The following is a 25,286-nucleotide window of genomic DNA, read 5'->3' on the forward strand; positions in this document are numbered from 1 at the left end:
AAGAAGTTGGACTCTATGGGACGACGAGTCATCTCGTCGGCGGCGACGACGATTAAGGCGGCCAATGCTTTAGCGATTGTTGCCCGCTACGACGGGGAGCTCTGGTTCAAGATAGCTCCCCTGCTAGACTTCCTGCCTGATGACAAAAGGGCAGAGGCCCTAGAAATTCTGCAGGAAGGCGAGGTGGCGTCGGATCACGCCATAACGGTGGCAACGGACATTGCCGATACCGGATTTCACCAACTGGGCAACATGGTTTGCCCCCGAGGATGGCTCAAGGCGACAGACTTTCGCCAAGACGTCCAGACCAGGGTGTTGGACATGCCGTTCGACGGCAACAACCTTTTTGGTAAGGCAGTGGATGAGTCCCTACAGGCCATCAAGACCGACTCGGAGACAGCCCGGCCCTGGGGGTGCTTCAACAGCGGCGGCCCTTTCGGAGCTCCGAAGGCAGACAGGGTGGCTCCTCCACTTACCGCCAGGCGGCCCGCTCCTCTTCTCAGGAGGCCTACAGAGGTCGCGACAAGCAAGGGGGTTCCTGCGGCCATCGCCAAGGAGGCCAAGGCGGTAAGGCCGCCTCCAAGCAAGACTGACCCGGCCGGGTTGTCGGGTCCCCACCAAAGCACCCCGGTGGGAGGCCGGCTGACTAAGTTTGTCAGCGTGTGGGAGTCCATCTCCACCGACCGTTGGGTGTTGGACACCCTGGCCAACGGGCACTTTCTGGAATTCCAAAAGAAGTGCCCTCGCATTCCTCCCGTGACCAGGAAGGAGAATCACGTCCCTCAACTACTGTCAGAGGTAAAGGCGATGCTCAAGAAAGGTGCCATCGAGCTCGTCCCCAGAGGGCTCCGGGGCTCCCAGAAATTCAGGATGGTCACCCTTCAGCACGTGCTGTGGCAGCTGGAGGAAGGCGACTTCCTATCGTCTTTGGACCTGGAGGATGCTTAGTTCCACATCCTTATTCTAAAAAGGCACAGGAAGTTCCTCAGGTTCGTGGTTTAGGGACGCCACTACCAATTCAGGGCCCTGCCATTCGGATTAAAGTCGGCTCGGCACCCAGGGTTTTCACCAAGTGCCTGGCACCAGTGGCGGGGCGGCTGCGTCTGCAGGGGAGCCACGTTTACCCCTACCTGGACGATTGGCTAATCCGGGCAAGGACAAGGGAACTCGCCGTCGAACACACGGCGAGGACCGTCCGCTTGCTCACGGAGCTGGGGTTCACCATCAACTACCCCAAATCCCACCTGATTCCATCGCAGATAGCACTGTTTCTGGGAGCGAAGCTCGATACAGTGGGGCAATTGGCCTCCCCTTCAGAGGAGAGGACCAAGACCATCCTGGGCAAGGTGCAGCGCCTGCTAGCCACGGACATGGCCATGGTGAGGTCCATCAAGTCCCTCCTCGGGATGATGTCCTCATGCATCTACCTTGTACCCCTTTGCAGACTTCGGATGCGTCCGCTACAGGAGTTTCTCGACGCCCGCTGGCTCCAAGCGAGGGGCTGTTTCGAGGACAGGATCCCTCTCGGCGAAGAAGTTCCGTAGGGCGATCTTATGGTGGGGCATCCGTGCTCACCTCACGACAGGCACGGAATTTCAAATCCCGACGTTTCAGGAGACGGTGACAACAGACGCCTCTCTGGAGGGTTGGGGGGCCCACACCGGAGACCTCCATGCAAGAGGCCTTTGGCTCCCGGAGGAGAGTTCTCTCCACATCAACATTCTGGAGCTCCGAGCAGTGTTCTGTGCTAACAGAGTCGTTCCTTCGGTCCTTCAAGGGCAAAGTGGTGAAGATCTTCACCGACAATACCACAACAATGTTCTATATACGGAAGCAAGGAGGCACCAGATCCCCAGCCCTATACAAGGAGGCCCAGGATCTGTGGCACTGGGCCGTCGCCCAGGGGATGTTCCTGGTTCCCTTCCACCTGGCAGGAATAAAAAACACCATCGCGGACTCACTCAGCAGGGAGCTGCGCTCATGTCACGAGTGGGAACTGCGCCAGGACCAAGTGGATCGACTCTTCCAACGATGGGGCCAAACCCCAGTCGACTTGTTCGCGACAGCGACGAACTCCAAGTGCCTGAGGTTCGCCAGCAGGTTTCCACAGCCGAGGAGCATGGGCGATGCTTTCTCGTTCCCTTGGGACGGCCTGTTTCTATACGCGTTCCCTCCGTTGCCGTTGCTTCTCCGCCTCATCAACCAGCTCAAGAAGTCCAGGTGCAGGATGATCCTCGTCGCACCGGCGTGGCTGAGGCAGATCTGGTTCCCGGACCTTCTGGACTTGTCAACGTCCCCACCAGTCAAGCTGCCGGCTGACGCGGATCTTCTCTCCAGAGAAGGAGGCGCCATTCTACATCACGACCCACAGTCGCTGAACTTGCAGGCCTGGCTCCTGCAGCACTAAAGTTTGGAGAGTACGATATCCCGGCTGATTGCAGAGAGGTTCTTGCAAAGGCCAGGGCGTCCTCGACTCTCAAGTGTTATGGTCATAAGTGGAAGAGGTTCTCTCTCTGGTGCCGTGCACAGATTAACCCTCCTGCGGATTACGGCCCCTCAAGTGCTGCCGTACCTCCTGTCACTGGCCAAAGCTGGACTGGCTCACGCCTCCATAAAAATACATCTGGCTGCCATCTCCCGATACACCAGGACTACGGGACGGGCGTCCTTGTGGTCTCATCGCCTGGTAAAGGAATTCATGAAGGGACTATTCCGATCATTCCAGCCGGTGAAGGCCCCTGCCCCGGCGTGGGAGCTTAATGTGGTGCTGACCAGGCTCATCGGAGCCCCATTCGAGCCTATGCATTCGGCGCCTTTGAAGTTCCTGTCATGGAAGACGGCGTTCCTCGTGGCCATCACCTCTGCACGACGAGTTGGAGAGATTCAGGCCCTATCTTGCAAGCCTCCATACTTGACTTTTCATGACACGAGGGTAGTGCTGAGGACGCACCCCTCCTTCAAGCCCAAGGTGCCGTCGGACTTCCACCTCAACGAGCCCTTGGTGTTACCAGTTTTCTTCCCGTCGCCTTCGACGCCGGCCGAGAGGACTTTGCACTCGCTGGATGTAGCTAGAGTGCTGAAGTTCTACGTGGAACGCACAGAGTTTTCGGAAGACATCACAACTGTTCGTGAACTTTGTGTCTGTGAATCAAGGGAAGGCTCTCTCGAAGACTTCCATTTCCAGATGGCTCTCCGGCTGCATCATGCATTGTCACTGGTTGGCAAACCGACCGCTGCCCGGCCGTCCGAGAGCCCATTCTACCAGAGCGATCGCTGCTACCACGGCGTTCCTGTCTGGTGTGCCCCTGCTGGACATCTGCAGGGCTGCTATGTGGAGGTCGACGCACACCTTCACAAGATTCTACTGCGTCGATCGGGACTCCAGGGAGGAGTCCAGGGTCAGCCAAGCAGTGCTGCGCAACCTGTTTGCTTAAGGTGAGCCTGGTGAGGAGGTAAGAGATGCTTAATGTTGAGTTGTTGTATAGCATAATGTTGAGCCTTTTACCACCTCCCGTGGTTGTGCATGTGTACTGCTATATATTCTTATATTCATGAGCATGTGAATCCATGCCAGACCCCATGATGAAGAAAGAACAAGTTACTTACCTGTAACTGTTGTTCTCCAGCATGGGTCTGGCATGGATTCACATGCGAACCCTCCCACCTACCCCTCTGCGGCTTCACTTGGTCATACTGCCACTTGGCGTGCTACCAAATCTGAGGTTGGCTGCCAGAGGCGGGGCTTAGGGAGAGGGCAGTCATTGGCTGGGGGCAGTATGACGCAGAGATCAGTGATTGGTTACTACTAAGAAAGACAGATCAAAAACGAAACTGATACTGATTTTTTCTTTACCGAGGATTCCCGGCCTGACGACGGGGAATATTCATGAGCATGTGAATCCATGCCAGACCCATGCTGGAGAACAGTTACAGGTAAGTAACTTGTTCCTTATATACCCTATGTATGTGGGTAAAGGAAGCGTGTTACTTTCAACTCATGGGGTTCTGGGCAGGATTGTTGCTGCCTAATTCATTGAAGTAGTAGAATGTTTGTGATCGATTTTGCCATTGCCCAAGCAGGGGCCATGGTTTCCAGTCACAACAAGAAACAATGAGGGAATGTAAAAGGATATGGATGTTTTGATCACCCTACCATGATTACAGAGTAGGTGTTTAGCTACGACTCAATGAATCAGAAATATTTTTGCCTGATTTGGTCGGTTGCCCAGAACTAGCAGAAAATTGAATCATTTGAGTTCTGCTTTAAGATGCCTTCCTTCTGCGTAGTGCGTAGTGCCCTCTGGCCGACTTGAGGGCAATCCAACAACTGGACTTTATATTGTGGTTTGCGGGGTGATGGGTGATGAGGTCTGCCCACCAGCTGCTGCTGTCCCCTCAGATGCAAATCCGGCATTGAAATGGGCTGTGAATTGGTGGGCTTGCACCTCTCTGCCATGAGTCTCTGCACAGTGATCTGGACAGTAAGAATGCAGTGTGTTTGATGCACTGTCTTAGATATCCGTCTACTCTGCTAATGGTTTTAGAAAGTCCTTGCTTGGGATAGAAAAAAATATTCCTTTTAATACACCACCCCTGGTGATGGGGTGGTGCAGTAGGTTTGGAGCGAGTGAGGCTAGACATGGAGTCCTTGCAAGCCACTTTTATATCTTCCCATGGACCTCCCATCCACCTGCTGTCCTGCCATGTTCTCTCTTCCCAACACCTGTCGATCTCTCTGCACCTCTTTCTGACAGTTTCTTGAGAGGTGATGCACACAGACCTAGGATTGGGGAGACGTGCATGGAACTCGTTTCTCCTTCTGCCATGGATCTGTTGCCTTTGTATATTGGGAATCAAGGAACGTTTAAATTGTGACAATATCCCAGACCATTCTCCCTCTCTATCATGTTCTTCCAGAAACATTCAGAGCCTGCTGAAGTCAAAAGGTTTGGGCATATCCTTAGATGGATCATTTTTCTTTTTCAGCCTTGTCCTTTTGAACTGTCACACAGTGGCTGAAAGAATATATGTAATCTACACCATTGGCTTTACATGTGAAATCTAGCTCACAAAAGATGGCAATCCAAAAGTTGCTTTCACAGTACTGTAAAGGGGGTCCTACTTTACATATGTAATCTGACAAAGATACTCCACAAAAAAGTAGACACTGTGCAGAAATAAACGCCCATTTATTAAATCCCAAACAGCTGGGAGAAAGATTGACAACCCTGCACACCACACTTGTTGAAAAGTGCTCAACTACACCCATGACAGGCTACAATAAGATACAATAACATAATCTACATTACTTAGATTTGAGGGCAGTTCAAAAGAAAAGGATTGGTGGAACATTTTTAGGCCCTATATTAATCCATAGATTGGTCACTTTTGGGCACACACATTTCCAGAAACAAACCCACAACACTCCTTTAATGTCGTAATCCTACCACTGAATCCAATCACTAGGCTGACCAGCAGAAACACGCAGCTCTAGTAGGCTGGCCCAGTCCAACATACACATAGATACACGAGCTTCAGCATAACAGTGCCCAGCTCTGGGAGGTTTCCTTCCCCTTGCACCCGCTCTGTACTCGCCACCCTCTCCATGCCTGGCGCCAGCTCTGCTTAGAAAAAACGTGCAAGACACTGTTGCTGGAAAGTAATTCCTGCTATTTTATTCTCAGTTGCTATTATTTTCACTGCCAAAGTTCTCACACAGGGCATCGGGCATTAGTCCTCTGCGATGCCCTCCACCCGTGAGAAACGTCTCCGTCGGATTCGGGCCTGGCAATTTAACTAGTTCTTCTTCATGTGTCTGCAGAAATTCAAATTGACTGTGAACTGTGGTCTTAAAAATATAATAATGGTGTCTATCAAATATGCCCTAGGCCTACCAAAAGGACACACTATGGTTCATTAATGCACATAACACTAATCCTTATTATACTTCTATTTTACTTCTACCACTGCCTCTAGCTAAAAGCCCTAATTATGTTCCACCTATCATTATAAAAATAAACAATAAACAGTGCCCAATGTGCCTAAGAAACCTGCACAGATATGCTCTAAAAATGAAAACTAAACCCAATTATTGTTACATGTGCGATTATTCTTCACAATCGCTGTGCTCTTGCACCCCTGTTTATCTATATCTTGGAATTGCATCTTCATTGTGTGTTTCCGCACACATTTCTCTGCGCAACACCCTACTTCCTGTCATGTGACACTCTAGGTGTATTGTATGTGCGTCATGCCCTCCTCCTACACTTGACTCTTATGCCCACTATGTCATTTTCATAGCTGGCATGTGCACCCCGCCCTATTGTGGACACTGCATTTACCTCTCTCCAATACTTGCTATTGGAAGACTACATTTGTGTTGGTTGTTTTATTTACATGGCGCCCTTTTTGCCAGATCAGTTAGCAAGAAGATTTCCAACCGCTGACAAACCTGGTTACTAGTTCCTCTCTTGCTCTTCCAGAAATGCCTTTAGGCCATGATCCTTTATTAGTTCTCGAGTGTGTACAGTAGGTCATGAGTTTATGTTCATAACGGGACTGTTTTTGTCCTCGCCAAAACTAGTCTTTATACAGACAGTCTCATATTGGTGGGGAGTTATGTCTACACACTTGCGTGTACCATTCTTCTAAGTTTTGACTATTCCAGTGACTTGTGCACAGTAATTTTCTGGGGTTTGTTCTCGTTCCTTTCTGCCAGTCGGTCTCGTCTGAGTGGACTGTGTACAGTGACCTGTGTACGCTTAAAGGTTCCTTTTAAACAATATGAGAAAGCCATATAGGCAGGACTACAGGTATGTGTTACACCTTGTACCGCCCAGGTCGTAATTGACCGTAACATTGGCTGTCACTTAGACATTTCAATGAATCCCGGTGTATTCTGCCTGCTTTTTGCAGTTGTAAAAAGCAGGTGGAAATCCATGGGGATTCAAGCATCTCTGCTTGCAACATCAGAGGCAGGCAGAGACCGCAAGAAGCAGGAGAACACATAGATGTATTTCCCATTCCATGTGCTGCTTCATCAGGGGAATCCCTCAGAAGTATCAGAGAAAACCCACTGAGAGCATGTCTATGTTCTACCAATCCATGCCATTCTAAACACTCAGCAAACTGGGCTTGCTGGTGCTGGATTTAGTTCTAGTTGCTTGCTGCCTTCCTTGTCTGACTGGACCTCATAGAGCAGTCTGACACAATAGGTGTGTGTTCCTTGGTCCGTGCTACTTGTGTGAGATGTATTCTGTGACCTTTCAACATTTACTGTTGTGGTTTTTTTTCCAGAGCCTTTCTGGCCCCCTCATTGTGGATTGTGTGGTGACTAGTACAGTTGGTGTAAGCTTGGGGGTTGGCTTGTCTATTTCGTAAAGGTTTGGGATTTCTGCGTCCTTTTTTTGCTTTTATTTCTCCTGTCCTAGCTTTCTCAGTCTTATGTTTGGGCTTCATCTATTGACCTGCTTACAGTCCCTGTTGGAGTTTCTCTGATGCCCTGCTCTCTCTGTCATCTCTCTGGCTTTTGTATGTTTGCCTTCGTACAGCGTTTGTTTGATTTGATACCCTTCGCTAACTGCGTGTCATTTCAGACAGCGAATGGCTGGTCTCTGAAGGTCTGTGGGGCGTTTCATCTCTTTTCATTCTTCTAAATATTCTGCTTTTTGCCCTCAGTTGCAGTTATGCCGTTATCATCGCCTGCTGCTTCAGAAGTCTCACTCGCCCCATGGTGTTCCACTTGTACTCTGTCGAAGAAGTGTCCATTCCCAGCCCCTCAGGTAAGGCAAGGCATCTGCATTGCAGCAGTGCACACCTAGTTGTACAATATGTGATCCTATTACTACCATCTGTGTTACTGTCACATAAAACATAGACCCTTTTAAATGGCAACAGACCGCATCTGATGAGTTGCCGTTTATATTTTCTATAAAAAGCAGAGCTCCTCGTCAATTATCGAATGCCTTATTGGCCACCCCACCTGAAACTCTCTCAAAACTATAAACTGTCATGATTAGAAGACCAATCCTTTCAAGCTTTCCAAAGGGCTCCAAGGGTCCTGGTGGCATCCCCCTCCAGATCAACTGTGTTTAGAGGATCTGGGTGACCCTGCTCCATTCTAGACTCCTGCTGGAGGAATTGTGAGATCCCCGTGTCTGAGAGACCAACACTCCAGATAACTGGTGAGCTCCTATGTGCGATAGCACCCTCCCAGTAAACTGTCTCTGGCCCACTTGTCCCTCTGCCCAACACACACACTGATGGAGCAGTGTCAGCTTTGAAGGAGTCCACATGGCCCCTTATCTGCACGGATTCTCCATCTCTGGTGACCTTTTCCTGTGCCCTCTAATTGATGCCACTTGTCAACGGTAGATCTGCCCTAAATGCGCATGGTCCTCGCCTGGCGATGATTACTATCTCAAGTGTTGCCTGATCTTTCCTAGATCTGCCCATAATGCGCATGGTCCTCGCCTGGCGATGATTACTATCTCAAGTGTCGCCTGATCTTTCCTAGATCTGCCCATAATGCGCATGGTCCTCGCCTGGCGATGATTACTATCTCAAGTGTCGCCTGATCTTTCCTAGATCTGCCCATAATGCGCATGGTCCTCGCCTGGCGATGATTACTATCTCAAGTGTCGCCTGATCTTTCCTAGATCTGCCCTAAATGTGCATGGTCCTCGCCTGGCGATGATTACTATCTCAAGTGTCGCCTGATCTTGCCTAGATCTGCCCTAAATGCGCATGGTCCTCGCCTGGCGATGATTACTATCTCAAGTGTCGCCTGATCTTTCCTAGATCTGCCCTAAATGCGCATGGTCCTCGCCTGGCGATGATTACTATCTCAAGTGTCGCCTGATCTTTCCTAGATCGGCCCCTAATGCACATGGTCCTCGCCTGGCAATGATTACTATCTCAAGTGTCGCCTGATCTTTCCTAGATCTGCCTTAAATGCGCATGGTCCTCGCCTGGCGATGATTACTATCTCAATTGTCGCCTGATCTTTCCTAGATCTGCCCTAAATGCGCATGGTCCTCGCCTGGCGATGATTACTATCAAGTGTCACCTGATCTTTCCTTATTTTCCTCCTTATTAGATCAGTTGGATGGAAGACCCAGCTGAAGTGGGTTTGGCGAAGCACTGTGGTACTGGCTTTACCGACGGCTGCTGGCGTGTGGTATACCATGGCAAACGCGCACGAGAAGCGGAAGATGAGGATTGTAGTGGAAGGGGTGGGCCGATTCTGTAGGTGGGTATCTTAACATGATGCATATAGCAGTGTGTTGTATCTGCTCCAGGAGCCTCCTTTTTTTTTGTTCTGCTCTCCTTTAAACTAAGTCGGTCTCTGCATAATAATAAATGCTGGTCTGTGGTGGTAGTTGCGCTATACCAAATATTTTCCGTTCCCCTGAATATCGTGGTTGTTTCAGTTCTCCCTGCAATGAGCCTTAAATTTAATTCAGTACTGTTTGTTCTCCGGTTGAACCAAAGTACAGATGGGATGCAAGCCCTGAAATTATTGCTTTAATAAGACTTTATCAATGAGCACTGCAATCTGCTATACTTATTTCATGCATTTGTTTTTTGTCCTCTTTTCTGTTGTCTTTAACGGACTGAAATGAGGGCTGCTTTGAACGTCTATTTCCGGTCGAGAAGTGTTTACTTGTATTGTTTTGAGTAAGATGGGAACACCCTGCCCCTTGTTTCCGCACATTCTATCACTCTCCAGCTGTGCGGGTGTCGCGCAGATCAGAATCTGAAACCATTGGTGTTCTTTCCCGTAATTGATTGTGTATGGCAGTTCCGTTTGGCTAAAATCAGAACCTACTACACTTGGAAGATTGACATCAAGCGACCTTTGCTAGGATTAGGTCTTTCCCGGGCCTCACTGGAGATCAGATTCTGAGGGGTATGAAACCGTGAGCAGAGCAGCTGCTTTCATTTCCCGCTTGCTGCCGCAGGTCTGCCGTGTCCTTTCTGTTACCCATCTCAATGGTACTTCAGGAATGAAGGCTGAGCCTGCTCTGCTGGGGATTGGGCGTGTTTGCTGGTTCTAGACCGGTCTATGCAACTATCCCCTGACCCATAGTCCTTGCTAAAACCCGTGTACCGGGGAAGCACAATGAACAACTTCTCATTTTCCTTTTTACTAGCACCCAATACTTGCTTTGTGAGGGCAAGTGTTTTACCTGGACCATGTGCTGATTGCTTTGTGAATGATGTTGGGAGCATCAAAGGGAATGTGCATGCCAATACAGGATAGAAACCCACATCAGCACAGCTATCTGGTGCTGCCATCTTTAGCCAGGGCTGCAGAGAAACCTGAACAAGAGTCGCACCTCCTGTGCCATTGAAGGCTCTTGCCCATGTACACGAAACCTTGTGCCTGCACCTGGGGCATGTTCGTTGGCTGTGTTCTGCAGGCATGGTCTACCCTCTTTCCGCCATATCTTCTTAGGGATGGCAACATATCTTGAAAGAGGCCTGTTCCATGTAGAGGTTATGGGGTCCTCTCAGCTAGTGCTATACAGTGCACATGGGACATGCCCGTCACGATTGTATTATGCCTGAGCCAAGGAATCGGATAGCTGTTTAGTTTCATATAGGGTACCGAGTTATTTCCTTGCCTGGACGGGGTGGGGTGATTTGGGGGTGAGCATAGACGGGCTTAAACGGTGGTATGGAAGGTTGCCCAGAGCAATGCCAGTGGTTCACCTTCATTCAAAACCTTCCACCCATCACTTTTGTGGTTATAGTTTGTCTCACTATGTGGGAGAAGGTATGCCCAGACGTGGGTCCCTTGCTTGCTGTGCCATTGGGAACCAAGCAGCACCTCACTGAGGAGACCCAACAAGGCTGAAACATGTCTGGGGTTGCCTGCGTTTTGGTGCAGAGGGGACATGGCTTAGCAGTTCAGGCTATACTGCTACCGCTGGTGGCAGCACCAGACTGATTTGCATATGGCTGGACCACTTTTGCAATGGTACAGACAGGCTAATAAACGGTGGTGTGGAAGGTTGCCCAGAGCATTTCCAGTGGTTCAGATTCATTCAAAACCTTCCATCCATCATTTTTGCGGTTATGGTGAGCATAGACGACCCACTTCTTTGGGGGGGGGAGGGGGAGGGGAAGTGTGTGTGTGTGGGTGGGCTCTACCCTGATCTAACAAACTCCCAATACTTTCCCAGGGTCCTTAGCACTTGTGCATCGCTGTGGTAGAGCAGCAAAGGCACTGCTCGTCGGAGGGATGTGAAGCAACTGATAAACCGTATTGTAACCTAGTCTAGTGGTTCAAATAAAGGAATGTCTGCACAAAGTTGTCATTCTTCATACAATAGCTACTGTTGTAGGTAGTCGAAACATGTGTGAAATACATGGCAGTATAGGGTATATGCTGAGTCCCCAGCATGTGTCCTTTAGAAGTTTTTTTCAAGTGAAAACAAAGTGCCCACATTTCTCGCTGGTTGGCTTAAGGCAAATCTCAAATCTCAGGACCACTTTCCCTTAACTGCAAAAAACATTACTCATTGGCAGTACAACTTGCAACTGATTAGTGGAAATGGATACTTGTCCTGGTTCTGTAGCTGCCCCAATCATATCCTATAGGTCAGTGTTAAAGGTTAAAATATTGCCATTAGAATAAAACATGTGCAGAGGTTTCTGTTACCCAGATAGCATCAGCTTGAGGTGAGGGTCCACAAATGCTCCAGGAAGTTTGAGGGCCACCAGAGCAGGTTCCAAAATCATTACAAGAAAGAAAATGCTGCTGCTGCTGAGGATTATTGGGACCATTTTGGTCCAGGGTGACCAACGCAACAGTGGTCTTGCAACAGAAGGTGACCAGCAGATGTACCTTTCCCAGATGGCAATTATCTTTTCGGTCACTCTTAGCTAGTTATATCAAATATGACGAGGCCATAGATCTGTCTCTGTCTGGTGAGAAGGGGAACCCTCTCGGCCTGTGGTAGGAGGCCTACAAGGGTTGATGTCCAAGCCAGTCCTACCCAAGAGGCAGGAGGGGTGTGGGCGTTTGGGGGGGGGCTAAGTCCCTGTTCCTTCCACCATGCCTGCATTCTTGAGAAGAGTATTGCGCCTATCACCCCATCCTGCACAGCATCCTTCTGGTCCATCTGTTTTTCTTTGCCCCACAGGACTTCCAGTCCACAGAAAGAGCTGAGCGTAGGAACTACCGTGCAGCATGAAACCAATCCATTATGTGACCTTCATGAGCACAAAGCCAAAGTGGGCCTGAGGGCGGAACACTCCAGCTAGAGTGAGCCGCTCGGAAACAGTGACCCGCACCAGCACAACACCAGCGTGGATCGCTCTACATGGATCCCCACCCTCCAAGACAATGTACTTGCCTGCGAGGAGCCGCAGTTAGGCTGATTTACCAAGCTGGCATCTCAACTAGGCTGGAAAACACCCGCACAAACTGGGACATAGTGCGCTACTGGGCACCGGCACCATTGCTGGATACTGGTGGCCGCATGTATGGAGAAAGGGTTGCAGGGCTTAAGACCCTTTTTGTACATTTCCTTGCTCATAACACCACTCTGGGAAGAACTAGTGGTTGGCCCGGGGAACAACCAGAGGGAGAGATACAATGGAGGGAAAAGTTGGAGGAAAATAGGGAGGCCAGGAAGCAGGAAGGTGTGGGTTGTTTTGGTGAGGTCAAGGGAAGAGGAGGACTGAAAGACCAGTGTTCAATTGCCTGAAGGAGCGCATAATGTGAAGTATTGGAGTCTAGGAAGGGTGGCTGGGAGACAGTCTGGGTGCCGAGTAGTAGTGGTGTGAAGAGTGGGAGAGACGGTGAGTGGAGTAGGAGGGGAAACAGCAGGAGGATGTAATGAGCAAGTGATGGACGTAGGCAGAGGAACATCAGTCCATGGAAGGCTAAGATCAAGTGAGATCTGAGTGTCTAGATGGCACAGCAACTCTTACTTTCCATCACACTGGGGTATCTTGGAGCATGGACCATCTAGACTGTTCCCAGAGGGAGTTTTAGATGGATAGGGTGTAACTGATCACTAGTGACTAGCCTTGGGTTGAGGGACTCCTGGATTAGGGAGGGATCTGCCCACACTAGGATAGAGAGAAGGGTGGCCCTTAGCAAGCCACTTTACTATTCAAGCAATACAAACCCTTGAACTGTTTCGTGCTGCTGTTCATGAGGCTGCCTGTGACTCAACGTTGTAATCCACAAGTGTAGTGATTCTAGGCCTCTTGGTCTACCGTGTACTCATGCGCTCTTCCTTTAATGTCCACCTCTCTATGTGTGGGTTTGCACACTTTAGGCTCTTTGTGGTCCGGGAGGTTTCAGAGCAAACTACTAGGTTGATGCCCTCACGGCAAGTGTCAGGAGTGGTCTTGGATGGGCTGCAAATCCACAAGCCTTCTTTCGTGTGATTAACCTTCTTCATGCGCCATGGTCATGTCCTACCATTGAAAAACATAATAGTGCAGGTGCTCTCTCTCTCTTTTTGAGAGCCTGGGATCTGAGGAGTGAAACTCTGTCTCTAGTCCTAGAAACGCATTCATTATAACATTTCGGTGGCTATCCAATCACTGCAGGCTGTGGTATTCTAACACGGCTTGTCTGTTCGCAGGCAAAGTCCCAGGTGACCACTCACACTAGCCTTGTCCAGGATGAATGTGCGCTGACTTTCTGATCATCCAAGGATATCTGGTTTAATAGGCATGACACCATCTGGATAAGGTAAATATTCTATCATTTAAACAGAGTACCTTCCCTCTACTTTTATAAACTCCAACGAATCCCTTTCTCCTTTACCAGAAAACAATCATGTATATTAATTTCTAAATTATGTTATATAAATGAATATTGCTTGAAAGCAATTTCCAGTGATCGCAGTTATTGAATCTTTATTGAACGTGACCTATATTTAGATGACCATGGGTCAGGGTGGCCTGTTGTCTATAATGCTGGCAAGTAATATGTGATTTTAGTTTCTCAACATCGTTTCCTGAACTGTCGAGTGTACACATTTATGTGGGTTTGCATGCGATTATCATTTCGTCCTATTTGAGGTATACGAATATTTTTTTAATCTTATCCCTATATCGACATGTTTCTGTTAAGATACATGGTTTGGAGCATTCTTCATGACAGTATTTGCAGTCAATATTTTTTTTTTTTATAAAGTATTTTATTATTATTGTTATAGTACAACAATCACAATAAAACAACAAAAAAAAACAACATAAAGACTGCCATGGTCCTTCATAATCAGTGGAGATAGAACACATATCATCAGAGGTCGAGCGGCTTCCTCAGTACATGTAGTAGTGTGTAATACAAAACACCCAGTGCACGTTCCCCAGCTTGTAGGAGGGATTCTCAGGTCGCTTCTTCTTCCCATCTATCCCATATTTTCGAGGCTTTGTTGGGACAGCCTCGTGCTAAGTAAATCCTATGCTCCATCATAGCGCATATGTCCATATCCGATTTCCATTGGTCCAGTTTCGGGGAGTCAGGGGCTCCCCATTTCTGTGCTATATTGCGCTTAATCAGTCCCATCGCCGTATGCAGGAGCAATCTCTCCCACTTGTTAGCCTCTATTTCGTCAGGCACACCCAGGAGTAAGGCCCTTGGGTCCAGTGATATGGTACGGGTCAGAACTCGGGAGAGTTCCCTACAGCATGCATTCCAAAAGGTTTGTATCCGGGGACATGCCCACAAGATGTGAATGAAGGTTCTCTCCTCTTCCCCGCATCGCAAACAGTTCGGGTTTGGGGCCCGTTTCCAGCCGTATAGGCGCGTTCTAGGGTAATAAACCCGGTGCAGTATTTTCAGCGGCACAAGTCGACGCCTAGAGGAAATGGCGATTTCTCGGGGATGCATGAGGACTTGTATCCAGTCCTCTGGATCTATCTCCCCCACATCCGCTTCCCATTTCGCCTTCAGCTCGTTCAGTTCAGGGGTAGCAAAGGAGGATATGGCATTGTAGAGGATGGAAGTGCATTTGGTGGGAATATACGCCGGCAGGATGTTACGTTCTATAGGGGTATAGTCTGGTACCAGTGTGTCTACTGTTAAGTAGGGTTTTAGGGCGTGGGCCAGGCGTATGTAATGGTATTGTTCCGTGTTTGGGATCTGAAATTGTAGTTGCAGGTCGTCAAATGAGGTCAATCTCCCATCTGTGAGCATATCCCCAACCCTAGTGACCCCCGCTCTTACCCATTTGGGCCATGGCTCAAACTTCCGGGTCTCAGCTAGGTTATTATTTTGCCAGAGGGGTTGTGCGGCAGTAACTTTGTTTTCCCACCCAATGAATCGGTGTGCCTGTCTCCATACCAAAATCAGGTGTATTGTGGTTGTGGATGGGGGAGTTCTCGGGAGGGGTTGATAGGGGAGGGACAGCGGGTCTGTTTTTCTGTATAGTGGCTATCTCAGCGCGTATATGAGGTAGGTCTCGGTTTCCATGAAGAAGATCATTAACTACTGCCAGTTGTGATGCCCAGTAGTACGTTTGGAGACGGGGAACTCCTATTCCTCCCTCCCAGATTGATCTCTGGAGTGTGGTTAGCACGATTCGTGGCTGGCCTCCCCCCCATATGAGATCCCCCAGAAGTGTCTCCACTTGGTGAAATTCCAGGTCTGGGATTTTAAGTGGGGCATTCTGAAGGATGTAAAGGAATCTGGGGAGGGTCATCATTTTAAAGAGTGCCGCTCTTCCCATAAGTGTCAGGGGGAGGAGTTTCCAGTGTTGGACATCAATAATGAAACGGTCTGTGATCAGTCGGAGATTGTGTTCTATATAACTTGTCAAGTCCCCAGATATCCATATTCCCAGGTATCGAAAGCCCTGTCGTTCCACTCGGTACGGGCACTCCTGTGGGATTGCTTGTTCTCCACCCTTTACAGGAAAGAAGACTGATTTCTCCCAGTTGATTCTGAGTCCGCTAAATTCCCCAAAGCGGATGAGCAGTTGTGTTACAATAGGGGAAGACCTTGGCGGGTCTCCCAGATACACAAGGAGATCATCCGCGTATAGGGATGTAGATCCTCCTGTCCCTCTGGCCATCTGAACCCCTTCCAGGCGGTGTTTTGGCGAAGCCAAAGAGCCAGCGGTTCGATTGCAAGGGCAAATAGAAGAGGGGAAAGCGGGCATCCCTGTCGTTTACCCCGACCCAGAGGGAAGGACCTGGAAGACCATCTGTTTGCTTTCACTTCAGCTTGGATGTTAGTATAAAGTAACTTCACCCATCCCCGAAAGGCCTCTCCGAATCCCATACGGCGCATGATCTCCCAGAGGCAGTCCCATCGAATGGAGTCGAACGCCTTTTCGAAATCGATTGCCAACAGGGCCAAGGGTTCGTTTATAATCGGGGATCTCTCCAATGCCAGATGGAGGCGGCGTAGATTCATCCGAGTCGATTTACAAGGCATAAATCCACATTGGTCCGGGTGGACCAGGGTGGGTGCAACTAATTGTAATCGGTTCGCTAGTAACTTAGCGAGGACCTTAGCCTCCCCGTTAATCAGTGATATAGGTCTATAGGAAGCACATTTATGTGGAGGTTTGCCAGGCTTGGGAATGACCACGATAGTCGCCTTGCAAAGATCTGGTGGGAGAGTCCCCTGTTCCCGGCAGCAAGAAACATTCTATGCAGGGGAGCCGCTGTTTTATCTGCCCCTAGCTTTTGCCAGGTTTCAACAGGGAATCCATTCGGGCCTGGTGCCTTCCCTGATTGGAGTTGAGATGGCGCCTCTGAAATCTCAGCCTCCGATAAGGCAGAGTCCAGCTGGTCCTTCTGTTGCTCAGAGAGAGTCGGCAGCGTTACCGCATCTAAGAGGGAGGGGTTTAGCGATGAGGTTGGCGCTCGGTACAAGTCTGCGTAAAACGCTGCAAAGGCCTCAGCAATCCCAGCATCTGAGTGATAGCTGTCGCCCTGTGGTGTAACTATTTCCCGGACATGGCGTTGTTCTTTGTCCCTTTTCTGCAGCCAGACGAGCAATTTACCCGCCTTGTCCCCTAGTTCGTACACCCTCGCTCTAGCCTGCCAATGGGCCTGCTTAGCGTCCTCCATCGCTCTGTTCCAAAGGCGCTCTTGGGCGCTTTGGAGGGATCGATGAGTCTCGGGCATAGGATCAGAGATATGCTTAGTCTCCCAGTTGCTCACTTCCTTCGCGGCTTTTAGTAGTTCCTGAAGCCGGGTGTTTCTTTTATGTGTCGTCCAGAAGAGAATCTCACCCCTGAGCACTGTTTTATATGCCTCACATAATATCAGTGTTATCCACCAATTCCTCATTAATTTCGAAATATTCGGCGGATACTTCCTCTAGGCGATCTATCAGTTCTGGGAACCCTAGATAGTAGCTATTAAGTCTCCACGTTCTAGGGGGGAGGGGACCCTGCATACATATTTCCACTAAGAGGTGAATGGTCTGAGATGCCCCGAGGGAGCAAATCTGCGGACATTGCCCTGTAAAGGTCGGTATGTGGTAGAAAGAAATAATTCAGTCTGGACATGGAACAGTGAGCACCGGAGTGGAAAGAATATTCCCTAACATCCGGGTGTAACTCCCTCCATACATCTCGGAGCCCAAGAGCAGATGTAAAGTTGGCTAATCTGGTAGGAATATGTAACGCTCACCTGATTCCCGCAGAGGCGCCGGTCTTGACTGGGTGAATGCCGTATCTTCAAAGGTGATGTGTAACACACGGTTGGCTCTTTGGGCTGGACCTCTGTGCACTGTATGTCTGACTCGAAGAGTAAGATGTCTGCAGATAGAAAATATGGGATTAATGAACTGGGGTTATTGGGTGCCTCTCTCCTCTTCCCTTTCTCTTCTCCTGTAGAACCCCAAAGGTTAACGCCCTCACCTTAGGTAAGTGAACGCCGAACTCTCCATCTGCCTCGGGGCAGGGTGCCGTAACCAGTTTCTTCACTGGATAAGGGTGCAGGCCTCTTGACCTCAGAGGACTGCTGTCCGTCGTTAACTGCACGAACGGTAAGTTCTGGGCACTTCAAATGTCTTAAAAGTCTTTTGTAATGATATCTCTTGTTTTGCAGGGTTCCGGCGATGGCGGATGGCGGGCTGATGAGAGTTGAGGATCGAACCCGCGTGAGGAATAGAAGCGCCTGGAAGCACGTAAGTAAGCGCTTGTAGCCTGCTTCACGATGCGCACTAACTGTCCCTTTTATCTTGCAGGTACAAGTTCGGAGCTTTAGAGAAGCTGAAGGGTGCTGGAATACCCACTGGATTCGGCGTGGGAAGGAGTAATGACACGTGAGTAATAAAGTTGCCCAATGTCTTTAAACGCACCTTCTTTTGTCTTTCAGATGCGGGATGCAGCGCTGAAGGCCTCCGGAGCGTGCGAAGAGCTGGTAAGCTTTTGTCTTTCAGATGCCGGAATGCAGTGCGAAGACCTCCGGAGCATGCGAAGAGCTGGTAAGCTTTTGTCTTTCAGATGCCGGAAAGCAGCGCAAGGCGTTGGTGACAGCCGATGGACCAGGTAAGAGATGCGCTGCCACTGAAGACCGTAGTGCTAACCTGTTCTTTCTTTGTCTTTCAGGTGCTGCTGAAGACTGGATTCCAGGATGGTAAGCCTTTGTTCCCTTAGGCCCAGGATCAGAAGCAGAAGACACGATGAGCGTTCTGCTGCAGAGAATGCAGAATAACGCAAAGCAAGATTCATCCATCGGGTGTGGTTTAAATAGCCTCCTGTAGTGCTTAGGTGTCTCCTTCCACAGCCTCGCCTAGGTAAGAAAAGAGTTCCTGCTTTCCAGAAGAGTTCCAGTGTTCTGAACCTAGGGAGTGGCTCCTGCCCCACCCAACAGGAAAAGTAGTCCCAAACAGAAGAGGATCAGGGGCTCAACTCGCAGGTAAGTAAGCAGCATGGTCTGCTGCAGGTAAGTCCACCCAAGCATTATGAGCCCGGCGCTTCCAGCGCTGGGACTGGGCATCTTTATGAGCCTGGTGCCACTGGCGCCAGGACAGGGTCCAAAAGGTCCCAATTGGGACTGGCTGGCACTCGGAACCGGGGTTATGGGTCTGCTTCCAATGGAGTCGGGCAAGTCCTGATCTTTTGGAAGCAGAGATCATGACAGCACCCCCCCCTCAAGGCCCCTCCCAAACCGGGCTTCTCCGGGGGTTTGGGCTTGTTAGGAAATATTCGATGAAATCTTTTGATTAGACGAGGGGCGTGGACATATTCTGCAGGTTCCCAGGATCTTTCCTGGGGACCGTAGCCTTTCCAGTCAATCAGGTAAAATAGTTTAGATTTGGAGATCTTGGAATCCAGGATGTTTTTGACTTCAAACTCGAGTTCTCCATCAACTAGAATAGGTTTTGGAGATTTAGTTAGTCGGGTTTGAGATTGCACGGGTTTTAATAGAGAGACGTGGAAGACCGGATGAATCTTCATGTGAGGGGGCAAGTCCAACTTGACCGCTACTGGATTTACTATGGTAGTGATGGAATAGGGACCAAGGTATCTGGGGTTGAATGTGCGTGGTCCTTTTAGAGGTAGATATTTGGTGGATAACCAGACTTGATCTCCTACTTGATATTGGGGGGCTTCCTTCCGATGTTGGTCTGCTCCTTTCTTGTATTGTTCTTTAGCCCTTTGAAGGTGAGAAACGGCTTCCTTAAAGGCTTGGGTGATTGTAGAATGCAGGTGGTCTACTGCTGGCGTTCCAAGATCTTGGAGTGGATCCAACTCCGAGGTTCGAGGGTGACTACCGTATAAAAGAAAAAACGGGGTCTTCCCAGTTCCCGAGTGGACAGAGTTATTGTAGGCATATTCGGCTATCCAAAGGATATCTTTCCAAGTTTTTTCAGTTTGTTGCAGCATGCAGCGCAAATACTGTTCCAGAGTTTGATTGGTCCTCTCGGTTTGTCCGTCGGTTTGAGGGTGGTGGCTGGTCGAAAGTCTCACATCAATTTGAGCCGACCGACAGCAACTTCGCCAAAAATGAGAAATAAATTGACAACCTCGATCCGAAATGAGAACTGAAGGAAAACCGTGCAGTCGGACGATGTTTTCGAGAAATTCTCGGGCCAGAGTTGCTGATGTTGGTAAGCCTTTGAGTGGAATGAAATGCGCCATCTTGGAGAATAGGTCCACGATTACTAGGATCGTATTGTATCCGGAGCATGGAGGTAGATCGGTGATGAAGTCCATAGGAAGCGTATGCCAAGGGCGAGGTGGGATGTAGATAGGGCGTAAGAGGCCGGCTGGTTTTTCCTTTTGACTCTTGTTTTGGGCGCATACTCCACAGGACATTATAAAGTCTCTGATATCTTTTGTCCAAGACGGCCACCAGAAGTAGCGCTTGATCTTTTCCGAGGTCTTGGTCATACCGGGATGTCCTTCCATTAAAGAATCGTGATAACAAGAGATTACCTTTTTCTGTAAGTCTGTGCTGGGCAGGTATAACCGTTCTTGGAAATATAATAGGTTGTCCTTCACCGTAAAGTCCTTTCCCTGCAGATGCCAATTCTGTATGTCTGCTGGAGTTACCAGTAGCCTGGCTTTATCCTTAACTTCCTCTATGGATTGTGTGGCGATTACACCTAGAATTCTTTGTTCGGGAATGATAGGTACAGGTTTAGGATTGATCAAATGTTCTTCCACTCCCATCCGAGAAAGGGCATCAGCTTTACCGTTTTTTGTACCAGGTCGATAGGTAATTATGAAGTCAAACTCGGCAAAGAATAGTGCCCAACGGAGTTGCCTAGAGGATTGAGCTTTTGCGGTTTTCAAATATTGCAGGTTTCGGTGATCTGTAATCACAGTAACGGTGTGTCGGGCCCCCAGAAGATAATGCCGCCAAGCCTTAAAGGCGGACTTGATAGCTAGGAGTTCCTTATCAGTAATAGTGTAATTGATTTCAGGAGGCGAGAATTTGCGGGACCAAAATGCCACGGGATGCAACTGATTGGTTACTGGGTCCTTTTGTGATAGAACTGCCCCCATGGCAAGGCTCGAAGCATCAGTTTCAACGATGTAGGGGAGTTCTGGGCGAGGATGTTTTAAGATCGGTGCAGAGATAAATCTAGTCTTCAAATTCTGGAAAGCTTGTTCCGCCTCGGTAGACCATTCAAAACGTTTGTTTTTCTTTAACAAGGCGGTGATGGGCTGGACTATTCGAGAGAATTCGGGGATAAACCTGCGGTAAAAGTTAGCGAAGCCTAACATGCTTTGAACACCTTTTACGGAGGATGGCGATGGCCATTTGAGAATTGCATCGACCTTCTTTGAATCCATACGCACTCCGCTAGGTGATAATATGAATCCCAAGAATTCAACTTCAGTCACGTTGAAAACACATTTTTCCAACTTAGCGAAAAGTTTGTGTTGACGCAATCTCTCGAGGACCATTTTCACGTGTTTCCGATGTTCAGTTTCCGATGAAGAATAAACGAGTATGTCGTCAATGTAAACAACAACGCACACATCTATGAGCTCTCTGAGGACATCGTTCATAAAATATTGAAAGGCGGCCGGGGCATTGCAAAGTCCGAAGGGCATGACCTGATATTCAAATAGCCCATACTTGGTGCGGAAGGCCGTCTTCCATTCATCGCCCTCTTTTACTCATACCAGGTGGTAGGCTCCTCTAAGATCCAGCTTTGTATATATGCATGCTTTTCTGACTTGGTCCAGGAGTTCAGGGATCAAAGGTAACGGATATCTATTCTTAACGGTGATCTGGTTCAGGGCGCGATAATCTATACAAGTTCTAAGGTCCCCTTCTTTTTTTGGAACGAAGAACAAAGCTGAGGAAGCAGGGGACTTGGAAGGACGAATAAACCCATTCGCTAGGTATTGATCCAGGTATTGTCGGAGGTGAAGATTCTCAGGCTCGGTGAGGGCATACATTCTACTACAAGGAGGAGTAGATCCAGGTATCAGGTCTATCTGGCAGTCATAAGACCTATGAGGAGGTAGAGAGTTAGCCTGATCCTTCCGGAAAACAACTTGGAATTCTAGGTGTTCAGGAGGTAACTGGGGAGCCTCCGAGGAAATTGCTGCCAGTGCAACACCAGGTCGAGGGTGACAAGTAGAGACACATTCTGGAAACTGGACCGTTCTTGCTCGCCAGTCGATCTGAGGATTGTGCTTCTCTAACCAAGGAATTCCTAGAATAATCTGGAACTGAGGGGCCTTGATCACATCGAACACGATCTTCTCATGGTGTCCATCTTGACTTACTAGCGTCACTTCTTGGGTGGTATGCGTTACTGGTCCGGAGGCTATCTCCGTACCATCCACCGTAGTAATGACGTCCTTTACAGCCTTTGGACAAAGAGTCAGATTCATCCTCAAAACCATTTCATGATCCACGTAATTGCCGATGGCACCGCTGTCGAGGTAAGCTTCAATCGCATGTAATCGATCCGGATGTTCAGGGCTAATGAGGACCATAGGAATCACGAAATGCGAGGTCACGGAACTGGTTTTAACGCTCGGCAAGAGGACCTCTATTCTTGTCGGGCGAGGTCGTTTCCCTGCTCTGAGTTTGTGACCCTGGTAACTGCAGCTCCTACTGCCTTCTTGGCTGGTTTCACCGGACAGTCTCGAAGAAAGTGCCCCGAGTTTCTGCAATAGAGGCATAATTGCAGCTGTTTTCTCCTTTCCCGCTCCTTTTGTGTTAGTGGTCCTTTCAGGCCCCCTATTTGCATGGATTCCCCGGAGTCTACTCCTTTGGTAGGAGTTGGTGGTTTGGAAAATACTCGAGCATCAAACTTGGAACGATCGGCCTTCCTGTTCTGCAGTCTGTGGTCAATTTGAACGACTAAGTCAATATAGTCCGAACAGTCTTGCGGGGGATTCACTACTTGGGCTAACACATCTTGGAGCTCTCCACGTAGACCTCTATAAAACAGCGTAATCCTTTTGTCCTCAGGCCATCGAGTTTCCACTATCAGTCTGTTGAAAGACGCAATATAAGCCAAAAGGTCTTGATTACACTGTCGCAATGAAAGGAGCTCATTGTCCAAGGCCTGCCCCTGTGAATGTCTTGCAAACAGTTTTTCCATACTGAGCTGAAAAGTTTGAAAATCATGGAGAACCGGATCATCTTGATTCACTAGAGGGATCGACCAGTCTGCCGCATTGCCACTAAGGTACAAAAGCACGAAAGCTACCTTAGCTTGATCAGTTGGAAAGGCTGCTGGCCGGCATAAGAAGTGCAACCGGCACTGATTAATAAATACTGCAAACCTCTTTGGGTCACCAGAAAATCGTTCGGGCGGAGCCAGAGGTACATTCCCAGGTAGGTTGATCTGTACTGGGTTCGTAGAGGATGTTGAAGGAAGATTTGCCCCTGATGCGGGTAACGGAGTTTGTCCGGCTTGTGACTGTAGCAATTGTCTAGCGAGATCGTCTGTTCGCTCCTTGGAAATAATCAGTTCCCTTCTTAGAGCATTCGTTTCCTGACGGGCTGCATGCACTTCTGCCCTTAGTTCCCCAAGTAATTGGGCTAGCTGGTCGGTATCCGAGGTTTCCATAGCGCCTGGGTGGGAGTTTTGCGGTAGGCTTTGCGTTCTGTAACGCTCACCTGATTCCCGCAGAGGTGCTGGTCTTGACTGGGTGAATGCCGTATCTTCAAAGGTGATGTGTAACACACGGTTGGCTCTTTGGGCTGGACCTCTGTGCACTGTATGTCTGACTCGAAGAGTAAGATGTCTGCAGATAGAAAATATGGGATTAATGAACTGGGGTTATCGGGTGCCTCTCTCCTCTTCCCTTTCTCTTCTCCTGTAGAGCCCCAAAGGTTAACGCCCTCACCTTAGGTAAGTGAACGCCGAACTCTCCATCTGCCTCGGGGCAGGGTGCCGTAACCAGTTTCTTCACTGGATAAGGGTGCAGGCCTCTTGACCTCAGAGGACTGCTGTCCGTCGTTAACTCCACGAACGGTAAGTTCTGGGCACTTCAAATGTCTTAAAAGTCTTTTGTAATGATATCTCTTGTTTTGCAGGGTTCCGGCGATGGCGGATGGCGGGCTGATGAGAGTTGAGGATCGAACCCGCGTGAGGAATAGAAGCGCCTGGAAGCACGTAAGTAAGCGCTTGTAGCCTGCTTCACGATGCGCACTAACTGTCCCTTTTATCTTGCAGGTACAAGTTCGGAGCTTTAGAGAAGCTGAAGGGTGCTGGAATACCCACTGGATTCGGCGTGGGAAGGAGTAATGACACGTGAGTAATAAAGTTGCCCAATGTCTTTAAACGCACCTTCTTTTGTCTTTCAGATGCGGGATGCAGCGCCGAAGGCCTCCGGAGCGTGCGAAGAGCTGGTAAGCTTTTGTCTTTCAGATGCCGGAATGCAGTGCGAAGACCTCCGGAGCATGCGAAGAGTAGGTAAGCCTTTGTCTTTCAGATGCCGGAATGCAGCGCGAGGCGTTGGTGACAGCCGATGGACCAGGTAAGAGATGCGCTGCCACTGAAGACCGAAGTGCTAACCTGTTCTTTCTTTGTCTTTCAGGTGCTGCTGAAGACTGGATTCCAGGATGGTAAGCCTTTGTTCCCTTAGGCCCAGGATCAGAAGCAGAAGACACGATGAGCGTTCTGCTGCAGAGAATGCAGAATAACGCAAAGCAAGATTCATCCATCGGGTGTGGTTTAAATAGCCTCCTGTAGTGCTTAGGTGTCTCCTTCCACAGCCTCGCCTAGGTAAGAAAAGAGTTCCTGCTTTCCAGAAGAGTTACAGTGTTCTGAACCTAGGGAGTGGCTCCTGCCCCACCCAACAGGAAAAGTAGTCCCAAACAGAAGAGGATCAGGGGCTCAACTGGCAGGTAAGTAAGCAGCAAGGTCTGCTGCAGGTAAGTCCACCCAAGCATTATGAGCCCGGCGCTTCCAGCGCTGGGACTGGGCAGCTTTATGAGCCTGGTGCCACTGGCGCCAGGACAGGGTCCAAAAGGTCCCAATTGGGACTGGCTGGCACTCGGAACCGGGGTTATGGGTCTGCTTCCAAGGGAGTCGGGTAAGTCCTGATCTTTTGGAAGCAGAGAATATGACAGAATATCTGGGTTACGATTCCGGAGATGGGAACGGTCAATGTTATTATTCATGGTGTCATTGAAGTCTCCCCCTAGAATGAATGTATCAGGGTGATGTTTTCCTATAAGGGTAGTGAGGTCATCCAGTAACTCCTGTCCCAGCCCAGGTGGAGAATAGATTGAGGCAATTGCCACAGTCTGACCCCAGATCGTTCCCAAGATGAACACATATCGGCCCCTGGGGTCCTGTTCTACAGTTTGTTGAATAAATGGGATGTGTTTGTGTATCAGAATGCGGGTGCCCCTGGAGC

At 49.2% G+C, this 25,286-nt stretch overlaps 1 protein-coding gene across 2 annotated transcripts in view; it reads left to right on the forward strand.

Moving 5' to 3' along the window:
- The window catches only part of ADCK5 (aarF domain containing kinase 5), a 925,852-nt gene that overhangs the window by 145,950 nt on the left and 754,616 nt on the right, over window positions 1-25,286 (forward strand). For both annotated transcript variants that reach the window (XM_069621949.1, XM_069621948.1), the window contains exons 3-4: window positions 7,678-7,781; window positions 9,098-9,250. In XM_069621949.1, coding sequence (XP_069478050.1) covers window positions 7,678-7,781; window positions 9,098-9,250 — 257 coding nt within the window. The remainder of the gene's footprint in view (window positions 1-7,677; window positions 7,782-9,097; window positions 9,251-25,286) is intronic.

Source organism: Ambystoma mexicanum, chromosome 5q (assembly GCF_040938575.1).
Source record: "Ambystoma mexicanum isolate Mex_15411 chromosome 5q, UKY_AmexF1_1, whole genome shotgun sequence".
NCBI classification, from domain to species: domain Eukaryota; kingdom Metazoa; phylum Chordata; class Amphibia; order Caudata; family Ambystomatidae; genus Ambystoma; species Ambystoma mexicanum.